Raw genomic sequence first — 13,394 nt, forward strand, 5'->3', positions numbered from 1 at the left:
TGTCAAGCATAGAGTTTAACTTAAGATAAAGAGATTATGAATAAGAATCATCCTTCTACCAAGGATTTAGCCATAGGAATGACTAATCTTTTCAAGAGAGAGATTTTCTTAAAGAAAAACATTAAGATTAAGCATAAAAATTAACATTAATCTAAATAGACATTAAGAATCTTTGGGAAAGCTTGATTTGAAGAAAAACCATTGCTTAGAAAGCTTCTCAAGCTTTAGAGGGGTTGAGAAGAAGAAAATCATTGAGAGAATTAAAAAAAACCATTCAAATAGGTTTATCTTTGATTTGGGCTTGTTTCTTTGGCTAGAAGTGAAGCCCCCAAGCAAGTCCTTGGCCACCAAGAGAGAGAGAGAGTAATCTCCAAGAGAGGTTGGAGGAGAGAGAAGCTCCAAAGCTCTCAAGAGAAGAGGAAAATTAGAGAGATAATAGAAATAAGCTAATTTAGAGAAAATTCTAGCATGGTAATGCTCCAATATGAAAATACAAAGAAATGAGGGTCTATTTATAGGTGAGGGAGGCCACTAACCAAGTCCAACTAGGTTCTAGAGCCTTCTAGCTTCAGTTTGACCCAATTCGGACAAGATTTGGATCAGTTTGGCTCCCTTTTTTATCCAGTTTGCACTAGGAGAGAGGAAAGATGAAATATCTTGATTTTTTGAATTAAAAAAGCCAAACAATGATGATGAAGAAGGCACCTAGCTCAAGTTGGTTTCCCACCTTACTGAGGTGTCAAAAATGTATCATTTCACCTAAATATCTCATTTTTTTACTAATATACCTTAGTTTTCAACTAATAAACCTTGTACTCAGTCAACTCTTCATCTTATGTGAGCATTTACTCATTTTTGGGATATTTTCTTTTATTCATTGTATTTATCTCATCCCAACACTTGGATTAATCCTATTGGCCCTTTGGAACCTTATTTGGACCTTAATCCAAATTTTTTTGAAAATGTGAACCCTTAGGCTAAGGTCTCTTATACACATATTCAATTAATTCCTAATGCACATTGGAAAGTTCATTTTGAACTTATGTTTCAAGGGAATTCATCTTAGACATTAGGAGAATTTGTGCATCCAAAAATATCTCAATTTTGAATTACCTCTCTCTAGATATTTTCTCTCTCAAGGCCAAAACAGGGTAAAACAAGATCTTTTTTCCATTTCTTAGGGGGGGTGATTACAAGAGACTGAAGGGGCGGTTCTTACACCTGTACATCTCAAAAGCTGAGGAGGGAGGAATCTTACAACATGGTATGGAGAGGTGGTAGAAGATAACTCTAGCTCTCCATCCCTCATATAGTCTTCTCGTTCATGATATTGATTGAGGCCCCTCTCCATCAATGTATGCATTAGAGATAGATTTCCCACTACCACACTGGCACACATCTATGTCCACCTTTTGTGCCATATGTGTCCCATTGATTTTCTTCCCTTGTGCTTCCTAATTTTTCCCATTTCTTCCTAAGATTCGGAGATAATCCAAGAATCTAGAAAAATATTATTTGAGCATTTTTTATCCCTCAAATTTGTGAGAAGGTCATAACTAAGCGATCCTTGTCCAAGAGGAAAATCAAATTAGCTAAATTTTTGCCTAGATGACTTTTTCTTCATCCTATTCTTCTCTTTTCCTTCAAGCGTTTCATCCCTACCCTCTTCTTCTTGACTCCTAGTCCTCTGACCTCTCTTTGCCATTAGTGGCATCAAGGTTTCTTCATCCTCTTTTGAACATGTACCGTCTAGCATTACTACCCTATTATCATCCCTCTATGGCAACTTTGGACATTCGGTGCAATAGTTCCCCTTTTCTAAACACTCATAATATATGATGTTACTCCTATCCCTAGGCTTTTCCTTAGCCCATGGGATCATTGGTGGCCATGCATTTACCAAGTGTAACTTTAAATATTATGGTATATTATAATCTCTAATGATGTCAATGAAGGTACCTTAGATGTCGAAGGTGCTTCAACTTGAGGGAATAAAGCCTACATGGGGATTGAAGATTAAAAGGTTGACTTAATCTACAATGCTGCCTCCTTTTTTAAGGCAATCTGAGTGGTTCTTGAAAACTTGCAAGGTCCTTGCTCAATTTCCCACATGGGCAAGGGACCAAAGCCTTCACAAACTAGCTCATCTTGAGGTGTTCCACTGCCATAAAGTTCTTTGAATCTGCCATATTAGAGGAAGAAGAAGAAGAAGCAACATAAACATCTTAAGGTGTTCCATTGCCATAAAGTTCTTTGAATCTGTCATAGTAGAGGAAGAAGAAGCAGTAATAGAAACATGTAAAGAGGTATGCTGATGTTTCATACCTTAATAAAAATCCTAAAACTCACTCCCCTTCCTTTTAAGAAAGTTGATCCAAGTACAAGAGCAAGGAATTTGGTGATTCCATTGTCCCAAATCTCTCCTTCATTACCTTTGTCAATCCCTTTTGGATTCTTCTAGCAAAGCCTCATGCCATGTAAAGCCCAAACCTTCCAAGAAATCAGAGCCCACTTCTTCATAGACCTATTAGTTAGCCTGCTAGGTCTTCTCTTTCGGCACCGTGGAATACTCGAATGCTAAACATGATGGCAAGAAATATAAAGAGAAATGCACTAAATTCTTTGACTCGATAGTGTAAAACTAGCTTATGGCTTATAATCACTTTCCTAAAAGCATCCCACCACATGATATCCAAACCACCGTGAGACTATTGAAGCAGAAGTTTGAGATGAAGGATTTGCGTGAGCTATGATATTTCTTGGGCATAAAGGTGGTGAGATCATCACATAACATTTTATTACAGAGGCAGTATGGCTTAGACATGTTGTCCAAGCATGGTAGGATAGGTTGTAACCCTATTTCTGTGCCATTAGAACAGAACACAAAGCTTTCTATAGATACAGGTGAGCTTTTGGACAACCCCGCTATGTACAGGCGCATAGTGGGTAGCTTGATCTACATGACCATTACTAGGCCAAAGTTGAGGTATGCTATTGAACTTGTGGGTCAATTTATGCAGGCCCTAGGAAGCCACAATTGGATGTGGCTAGATGGATTCTCAGGTAAATAAAGTCCATAGTTGACTATAGACTTTTCTATGAGGCTGGCACAGAGATACAATACATGGATACACAAATGCTGATTGGGCTGTGGTAGTGTCACAAACAAGAGATCTACCAATGGCTTTATGTTTTCTTTTGGGAGTGCTGTTTTGTGAGTTGGAAGAGTAAGAAATAGTCAAGAGTTGCTTTGTCGAGTACAGAAGCACTGCTATGGTAGCTTGTAAGGTAGCTTGGTTTCAAAAGCTACTTGGTGATATGAGTGAGCCCATGGATAAGGCTGTTGTCATTTATTATGACAACATGAGTAGCATACAGTTGGCTAGTAACCTAATATATCATGCTAGGATAAAGCACATTGAGGTGCATTATCACTTTATGAGGGAGAAGGTTCTCGCACAAGTGATGTAGATCTGGTATATGTCAGCACAAATGATCAAGAGTGGCTGACATCTTCACAAAGACACTTGTCATAGAGAATCTCCATAGGTTTAGGAGCTTACTTTGAGTACAATGTGTAGAGTTGAGCTCGAGGGGGAGTGTTGAGATATCAAGCTGCTCAACTAGTACTACACGGACATTGATGACCCGCATGGGTGATAGCTTTTGCACTTATGCCACTGGCATGGTTAGTGTGATTATGGTTGATATGCCCTCAATGGGATGATAAGTTGTGTGGGATGATAAGCTATGTGATAATCACTTTGGAGTACTAGAGTTATGGCATAGTTATAGCACCATGTCATGTAGTCGGGTTCACACTATGGACCAACCATTATTGTTGTAGTAAAAGAGTACTTTCCTTTTATTATGTACTCTTATCTCTTTATGTTAATGGTTGTAGATAATCACTTTGGAGTACTAGAGTTATGGCATAGTTATAGCACCATCTCATGTAGTCCGCGGGGGTTCACACTATGGACTGACCACTGTATGTTTTAGTAAAAGAGTACTTTCCCTTTTATTATGTACTCTTATATCTTTATGTTAATGGTTGTAGAGAAGAGAAGAAGATAGAAGGAAATTCAGCCATCCATCTCTCGCTTGTGTCTTGCTCTCTCTTTTGTGTGTGTGTGTTTGCTTACAAGGAACTCAAGCTCTCCCTCTCCCCCGCATTCTCTTTACATGTGGCCTACCCCCAAGACAGATGATCACAATACAGGGAGGCCCACAAATTTTATAGATCCATAAAAGCAACACTCACTATGAAAGAAGAGGAGGAAGAAACAAGTGACACTACCAAAAGGACAAGGATGATGGCAAGGCACCAATCAGGGGAGGACCACCCAATAGGATGGCCCAAATGAGGCTTCCAAGGGCCCTTCCCTAATAGGCCCCTCTTCAATTGCACCTACTCTAGATACTTTTGCCAAAGTCAAGGACAAAGAACAACGCTCACCATCAGCTCTCTCTTGTCGCCTCCGCCTTAGCACCTACCACTCTGCTAGGATTACACCCATGCCTCCCCATGCCTCTCTAATGTTGCCATCCCTTTTTTGTCTTCCTCAAAACACCTCCACCATTTACATCTTTTGGGGATGTCCTAAATGGACTCACCAAGGGCTAAACTTCACAAGATGACCACCCCCCCACATTGACCCCACATGTAGCAACCTCGTTCTCTAAGAGTCTTAGGAAGAAGGAGAAATCCCAGCACCCACCATTGCAAAGCAACAGATGAGCCCCCATGATTTCCCATTCAACTAGTGAGATCCACTCAATGGCATTGACATTGACAGAGACATCCTAGAATAAAGGTAGCACCCAGACCTCACCCTAGATATCAACAGGATCACTTATCATCTTGATATTTTCCTAATCAAAGTTAATCTAGAAGAGAAGTTCAACTAGTGGGGTCAAGAGCTCATCTTGCAAGAGGAAGCAAGGGTGATACAAGCAACCATAAGCTAGGGCTACCCCAATCACACACAAACTCATGGGCGAACAACCTTCATGGTGGTGAAAACCTTACCTTCTCCAAGCCAAGTGGGGCCAGGGACCGCTTTGAGAAAGAGTTGGAGCAGAACCCGAAGTTACAATTCAACTTTCCCTGGTTACCTCCGCCTCGACCACCCCTCCTCCATGAAGACAGGATACTTCGCACAATAGGTGCCTAAGCTCGACATCGTTAGCTCATCATTAAAGTGTCTAGGGCATGACCCTACTCTACGATAGATCCTCGGCTACTAGAAGCGAGTATAGTCAATGTAAGGCTAGAGGATGCTCACATTCAAAGATATGTTCGAAACTACCTTTTGGATATCCTACTACACCACTTAGTACACGAAGTCCAATTTCGACTTCTAGTAGAACTTTAGTGGCTTCTACCATTGACTCCCATCATGAAGCTTCAGAGCCAATTCTGAAGGCAAAATTGTGATTAGGGAGGGGGGTATGTTAACCACTTGGCTAACATCACTCCGAAAATGCGGCAACATTCTCAAGCCATATTTTTTGTACCGCACAATGCACTTCACATAAATGATTATCGAAAATCTTTGAGCTTACATCTTGTGTAATGTCGGAACCAAGCTTACAACTTGTGTATGCCGATAGTGTATACATAGACTAGGAAATGAGCCTAGACTAGCTTTTGGGTCCCCAGAGATTACTTGGGTGGTTGGGGCATTGTACATATGAGTCTTGTATATAAGACATTTTGACTAATGAGAAATCACATAATCCCATTCTCACAATTAAGTTTGAGTGTCTTGCTCTTGTGGTTGAAGTTTGCTTGCATGCTTTCTCTTCTTTGTTGCATGCATCCTTAAGGATTGTGTGGGTGAAGTGATGGTGTGTTGATACAAGTTCTCTGCTCCCTCTCTCCTTCTCTCCCATGCTCTTACATCAAAGTAGAGGTTGAGGTTTCAATAGCTCTCTCTCTTTCTCTCTCTCTTTGCTCCCCACCCATTTGCTAAGATCCCTTGTAGTGATAATAAGGGAGGCAAGGTTGATGACCTGAGCTCTCGACAAGAGAGGATTGCTGTACTTCGATGCTCTCACTCACCATTGCATTGAAGTAGAGGTTCAACGTTCTACAACTCTCTCTCTCTTTTCTCCCCACCCATTTGCTAAGCTCCCTTGTAGAGTGACAACAAGGGAGGTAAGGTTGAGGACCCTAACTCTCCATAAGAGAGGATTACTCTACGAAGCGTGGCTTGTGACAACAAGGGAGGCAAGGTTGAGGACCCTAGAGCTCCACAAGAGAGGATTGCTCTACTAAGAGTGGCTAGAGGTGCAAGCCGGTAAGACCCTTGCATTCTTCCTCTTCTTCTTTCTACCTTGCAAGGCTCAAGTGTTCTCACTAATCGAGATTATACAAACAATACTATCACATATATCGCATATGTTCAAGGGAGGCTACGACCGTCCGGATTCACGAAAGCAATCCAATCTAAATCTATCCCGGAGAATTTCTAATTAATGAAAAACATGGGAATATATATTATATAAATTACTCCTCATAATATATTCACATACTATAAATAGTTGTTCTATCTACGCAAAATTATTATGCTTACATGTGCCTTTATCCCAAGGCTTGGCTATGTGGTGATGCTCTCATGCATAACATTATGATCAAAGCTAAAAATCATAACCATAGCATTGTCTGTAGAGATATCTTTTACGTCTGATGAGTAGAAAAATAAAAATACATCAATTGTGATATGAAGTTTCATGAGGAAACTTGGTCATACCTAAATTGCTCGCACTTCTCTACTAAGTTTTGAAGTCATTTTGTAGAAAAGACAAGAAAATGTATGGAGACAATGTATAAAATTCAATTTCACCAATTTTGATACATACCCTTTGTTGCTTTGTACTTCTTTTAAAACCTTTTTTTTTAATAGATGAAATATGTTGCATTAGTATCACATTAACACTTGTACATCACATTAGATAGTATCACAGTAACACTTGTACATCACATTAGAGCATGTTAATTTTAGAAAGCAACCGCTCCACAACAACCCACAGCCTCTTCAATAACACTTAAAGGGTCCCATGGGCATTCAACACTAAGACAGACAGTCTATGACCACACAATCAAGAAAAGAAGATGACAAGTAATATTTCTTATGCCAAAAAGAACAAGTAACAGTAGAAGATACTAACAACAAGAAAACTACTCTGTAGAAAAGCTGTTATAATTTGATAAAGGTGTGAAACAGTGTCTTGTTTAAGAAGACTTAAATGCTTCAAATGATCTAAAAAATCAGATGTTGAAGTGCAAATTTAGATTGGCCCCAATTAGATTTACAAAAAAATGCTTGGTGGTCATTGGATCATAGAAGCTTTTAGCAGGCTCCTATGTTTTTTGTACCCTCTTACACCCTCTTACATGTATATTCCTTTTTCATCAAAATGTTTGATTAAGATATAATGTGCAAATTCTTACAATCTAAGCAAATGGGATGGATTGTACAAGCCTAAGGAGGGCAGCAGGTACACACAAGTTTACAAAGCACTTGGAACACTTAGCAATTGAAGGTGTTGCTATGCTTGAATACTCAAGACACAGTAAAGCATTTACATTGAAGAAACTGTCTAGGTTGTAATCAAATAATAAAGACACAGTTAAGCATTTACATTGAAGATACTGGCTAGGGTTTAATTTTCCAACCATGCAACCTAGCAATATTACAAAAATCAGGCCAAGTGGTAGAAATTCTTTCACAGCTCAATTATGGAGAGCCCACGAGAGTGGAAAGTCAACAATGGTGTTTTAGCAAGTGAAGGGGTCTAACAAGAGTTTGCTCAATAACTCAAACAAGGGTTTAGTGCAGGTTTAGGAGATCATTAACTTTGAGTAGCCTGATGATGAGGGGGAACTCCTTTGAGGGTAACCTTCATTCACAGTATTGTGCAATTCTTCTGCTTCTTTCTGCGGCGCTTTTGCTTCGGTGGCTGTAGCACCACTTTGATTGCTGCATCAAACACAGCTTTCACATTCTGCAGCAAAAACAGAATTTTCAAATAAGATGCATGCTAAAAACACATAATGTTGTGCCTCTCATCATTGATGGAATGCTATATTGATTGTGCATACATGCTTTAAATTAAACACATGGGAAGCTTATATGTGATAAATTTGTGGATGGGATGTGGATGGGATGCCTCTTGTGTATGACGAACTGCTAGAAAATACATTTTCTTATTTTTTGAGAGCAAATAAGTCTTTAGCATCTTTAGCATCATGGCATGTCTCCTATATATGCAAAAACTACTATAAAGCTGTAAGCTTGGACAAACTGCTTTAAAAAATGTGCATAGGATCCTTCATTACTTAGAACAGTAAGTACCTGCTGCGTCTTGGAGCTACACTCGATGTAGGCGGCAGCTCCTATTTGCCTCCTAAGTTCTTCACCCTGTCCCACATATAAAATAAATTCAGTGTGATACAAATTCAGCCATATAACTACTCAAATATGGCATACATGAAAAAGCCCTTCTGACCATCATGGCCGTACATGACCCTTGTACCATATCGGCCATACATGACCTTGAGCACATATGCTAGAATACCATACCATCCATCCAATATCAGCACCCATAAAGCTGCACATCAACTTAGGCCTCATATTCTCTTCCTTCGCATAAGTACATTCATAAGGTGAATCATCCAATGTTCACTCATCAACACATTCCTGCGCTATGTTTATGTTATGAAATAAACTAGTGTACGAGCAGTCAAAACAGAGGTCTTACTTGAGCTGAGTTGATTGAAGTTGCTCCAGGATGATCAGTGAAAAATTGTTTGTCGTCACGAAGATCTGCGGTCATGTGATCAGGAACACTCTAGAACTCTAGAATAAAGAATATCCAAAGTCCAAAAAAAAAAAGAATTCAAAAGACATACCCAGCTTTGTCCCAACCAGCACAACAGGGACATTGGGAGCATAATGTCTCAATTCAGGAATCCACTGCATGAAAAAATGTACAGATGATTAAGCCATAAACTGATCATAATACCCTCATACACATGGGAAGCCCCCTCCTTTAGCAACTTTATGCAGTCCTCATCCATAATAGGCATGCTCATACATAGTCACACAACATCTCCAAGCAAATCTCCAGCTGCCATGAGCACATGAATATCCAAAAAGCATCGACACCACCATGTAAATGACATGTTGAAAGTGGGCATGTAGACATCTCACAGAACAATGACATCTTCATATTGCTGATGAGAGAAAAAGCAAGAAGGAAGACATCAGCTCACCTTTTTGGCTATGTTTTCATAGCTGGCCTTGCTGATGAGAGAAAAAGCAAGAAGGAAGACATCAGCTCCCCTGTAGCTCAAAGGCCTCAATCTGTTGTAGTCTTCCTGACCTAGAAAGCAATTAAAAACAGAAAATAAGAAGATTATCAGGATGTTTCAAGAAAAGAGAAATTACAAAGGCTGTGGGCATTCCCCCATTTGCCAAAAAAAAAGATGTGAGTGTTAGAGAAGAGCTTACCAGCAGTATCCCACAGACCAAGGTTCACAGTGTTACCATCAACTACCACATTTGCACTAAAATTGTCAAACACTGTAGGCACATAGTCCTGCAAAATACCAAACCCACTGTGAGATAGATTAATAAGATCCTTTTTCCACAGAAGATGCCCTACTTTGCACATTATAATTTGCCAGTATTTTTTCTTTTAAAATGTCTTAATTCATCAAAATGTGTCCCCGTTCTTATGAAGGACATGTGGCCAAGATAGTGCCAAAATTTATGCTGAGTTAGCCATTTACTTCCTTTTTGTAAGAAGTCCTTTCAAGTTCATAAAAGAATTTGTGATTATTATATTTCTGATCATCAATCAGAAGGAAGATTTGCCATTATTTTCATCTAGAGTGGCCTCTATGGAGCCAAAAATTCAAGGTGGGTTAGGGTTAAACGTTTGTTAGAAGAAACCTGCATTGGGGGGGGGGAGGGAGGAACCAAAAAAAAAAACATCTACTTTTGAAGAGAGAACCATTTTTTAAATTAATTTTTTGAAGAAATAAACTCACAGTGGGGAAAGTATTGCTGGTGTAGGAGATGAGCATGCAAGTTTTGCCCACTGCCCCATCGCCGACAGTCACACATTTGATGAACCTGGAGGTGCTCATGACTGGTTATGATGATGGTGATGGTAATGATGATGAAGGCGCTCTACTGCTACTTCTTGAAGCCAATGTGGGTTGCAAATGCCCTTTAGGGTTTGAATTTTTTGGGAACCAAGTATACTTCTCTATGCAAACTAATTATCCCCACTAAGAAGGCTAATTACCCACACTGTGCAAGCTAATTTCGTTCATTATGCAAGCTAATTGTCTTCCCCGTGTGGTGAGATGATGGGAAAGCTGTAGAGAGAGTAGAATTGGCCCACATTTCCCTGCAAATGGCCTGTCTAGGGTTCACCAAAGAGTGTTAAAAAGAGTGTAAGAGGGCTTTTTGTTTCAGATCTGAGAGCACAAGTGGGCACGTTGGGCAATGGGAATGAGAGAAGGTGGCCGGAGAGGTTGGATAACACAGTAAGTGGGTGGGGTGGGGGGGGGGGGAGGAAAGGCAGAAAAAGGCTTATTTGAAGCGAGTAGGGACAAAGGAAAACAGACAAGCAAAACAACACAAGTGTGACTCTGTGTGTGTGTGTGTGCGCGCGCGAGAGAGAGTGTGTGCAGAAACAGCTGGAAAAGACTGGAGAAGAAGGAAGAGCTCTCCGAGAGAGGATCACTCTTCTTGCCAACAGATTGAGAGGAGGGTACAAATTTGAGCAGAAAAAGCAGAAGAAAGGCACGGGGGGGAGGAGGGAAAAAGAGGACAAGGCGTTGGCAGTCAATGTAGAGAAGGAAAGAAGGAAAGCTTTGAAGGGCAAGAATAACAGAAAGGGGTGTGTGCGTGGGTGGGTGGGGAGAGAGAGGGAGAGATCGATCACGGGCCTAAAGCTCATTTTATGAACGTTGGTGGAGGGAGAGCTCCCACACCCACATACACACACACATACAGTCACACTCCATTCATCACCCCCCCCCCCCCCCCCCCCCACACACACACACACACACACACACACACATGGTATTTTCCTTTTGTTAGTTATTTTGTGATACCTACACAAGGTAGGAGAGAGGTTAAATCAGTTGGCTACTCTCCCATTTCATTGATTTTAATGAATTCAGTTGTTGGCCACCATGTATCATCACATGAATTTCATATAGGTATGTGGTAGATTCATAACAAACTCAGGTAGTGGTTGGCTTCTATTCACCTATATTATATATATACATACATACATACATATATAAATATATATACACACACATATTGTATGTGAGTGTGTATCATATTAATTGTATATTTTCTGGTGTCTATATAGTGATTTATAATATTTTGTCATTGGAGACATAAAAAGCATATATAATCTATCATCCTTTAACAACTTTGGCAAGATATACAAGTAATTGCTTGCATGCCTACATAGCACACTACCTCCCCAGTGGCTTTGTTATGATTTACTGCTACAGCAATTTGAATAAACTATTGCTGCATTACACCCACAATAATGCACCAATCCTATGATAATTACTTGTAATGCGTATAATAACCTAGATTTCATTGAATGAATCATCACCAAAGCCTCACAGATGAGGACATCATATAAAACCAAGCGTGAAACAGACTGGGAATTATATTTATATATCTTTTTTTTCAGAGACTTGAAATTAAATTAGAAAAGGTAAAGAGTTTTCAAATACATTGAGCTTTTTATCGAAGAAGCTTAACTTGGACTCAGTGGAATTATATTTGATTATGCAATGTAAGAGCAATATGCAAATTTTCAAAAAAAATTGAAGAGATGGAAACAAAAAAGGGTAAAATGTGAGTACATTTTGCATGGAGGTGAATGTTAGGATTTTAGATACTTCCAAGGGTTTCTTTAATAAAAGTGGAAGGTACAATAGAAAGGATCATGTGTGGGCAAGGTATAAATCAGAGTCCTCTCCCTCTCTCTCCTTGCACTTTGCAGCTTTGCACAGGTTAGAATTTTACATTGACTCTCTGCAAAGTTTACAAGTCAGAAGAGTCTTGCCACATCTGTACTCACAAAACTTGTAATTTATAAATTAAACCATCACATTATATTATCAATTACTAGAAATTAAATCTTGTTTTCATCCTCAAATTAATGCATTAAACCATCCTCCAATAAGACCTTTAATTGCAACTCCTTAACCCAAATCTAAGACCATAAACTGTTTCTAAGTAATAATAAATGTACCATAACTTTGGATCATTTCTCAAATTTTTTTGACTAGAACATTTCTCATGTTTCTGTTATTAATGAGATTTTGTAATTAATAAAAAATAAATAAATAAATCTTTTTTGAAAAAATAAATAAATTGCATACACTAGTTTGCAATAAAAAGATTTTTTTTAAATGCATGCACAAGTAGGTTTTCTTAAATAGTTTGGGATTTATCATTGTTGAAATCCAATCCTGCATTTTGATTAATCCCAACCTATTGATTAAAATGTCATCCCTTACTCATTTTTTTGCTATTTACGGCAATTTGTAAATAATGAAAAAAATAATGCATGCTCCAATTTGCAATTCGTTTGCAGTATTTTCTAATTAATAATTAAAATGAATTAGTTTGCAATTACAGTTTTGTAGTAGGCATAGTATGCATTTATATATATTGCAAATTAGAGCATGCATTATGTATATATATATATATATATATATGCAAAATCTTTAAACAAAAGTGGAACGGCCACAGTAATTCGTTAAATGCATATATTTAAAAGAAAAATCTTAATAAAGAAGAGAATCTCCAAAATGTGAACGTTAGTTTTACCCAATAAATTTACCACCAAAAACGAAGCTTAATTTAAAAACCCAATTTTAAAAGTTATTAATTTAATCGCCCATTTTTCACAGGTCAACTATTTTAAAAAAGTGGGTGCTAAATTCCTAATTTCTAAATTTGGATGACTGCAATTTCCCGCCAATCACAAGCCGGGAATCTTTAAATATAGTAAAAATCAAAATGCTTGCATTTTCTCTCTCGAGTCAACTAGCGCGCATCTAGGATGGTATTTTTTTTTAAAAAAAATATTTTTTATTAAAAAGAGAATAAAGAATGTCTCTTTTTTCTCTCTCTCCAAAAAACAAATTTGAATGCAATCGTCCTTTTTCATCAACCACCTCCACTGTCGACACGTCCCAAAGCTTTTTTTATATAAAATGATAAAATAAATAAATAAAAACCTGCAAAAGGCAAAAAAGCGATTTCTTTTTGTCTTTTTTCAAAATTCAAAATCACAAACGACCTGTCACACCAGTGTCCTCTTCTCTCCAC

The 13,394-nt window shown here is 38.5% G+C and overlaps 1 protein-coding gene across 1 annotated transcript; it reads right to left on the reverse strand.

The window, feature by feature from the left end:
* Nucleotides 1–7,595: 7,595 nt before the first annotated feature.
* On the reverse strand, nucleotides 7,596–10,965 carry LOC147632628 (rac-like GTP-binding protein 5). Its single transcript, XM_086807431.1, has 7 exons — nucleotides 10,064–10,965; nucleotides 9,522–9,609; nucleotides 9,284–9,393; nucleotides 8,921–8,984; nucleotides 8,770–8,834; nucleotides 8,364–8,429; nucleotides 7,596–8,013 (listed from the first exon to the last, which is right to left on the reverse strand). Exons 1-7 carry the CDS (start codon nucleotides 10,160–10,162, stop codon nucleotides 7,915–7,917), a joined length of 591 nt encoding a protein of 196 aa, XP_086663557.1. The 5' UTR covers nucleotides 10,163–10,965; the 3' UTR covers nucleotides 7,596–7,914.
* Between the last annotated feature and the right edge of the window lie 2,429 nt (nucleotides 10,966–13,394).

The sequence above is a fragment of the Cibotium barometz genome, chromosome 13 (assembly GCF_041138505.1).
Source record: "Cibotium barometz isolate CiBa-2024 chromosome 13, ASM4113850v1, whole genome shotgun sequence".
In the NCBI taxonomy this organism is placed as follows: Eukaryota; Viridiplantae; Streptophyta; class Polypodiopsida; order Cyatheales; family Cibotiaceae; genus Cibotium; species Cibotium barometz.

Bases quoted from the DNA above. Each gene is read 5' to 3' on its own strand.
- LOC147632628 (XM_086807431.1), bottom strand. From the start codon at position 10,162: ATGAGCACCTCCAGGTTCATCAAATGTGTGACTGTCGGCGATGGGGCA. The intron at 8,835-8,920 runs GTATGTCTTTTG...ACATGACCGCAG, and splicing joins GCTGGTTGGGACAAAGCTGG to ATCTTCGTGACGACAAACAA. The intron at 8,014-8,363 runs GTACTTACTGTT...TTTTTGCTGCAG, and splicing joins GTAGCTCCAAGACGCAGCAG to AATGTGAAAGCTGTGTTTGA.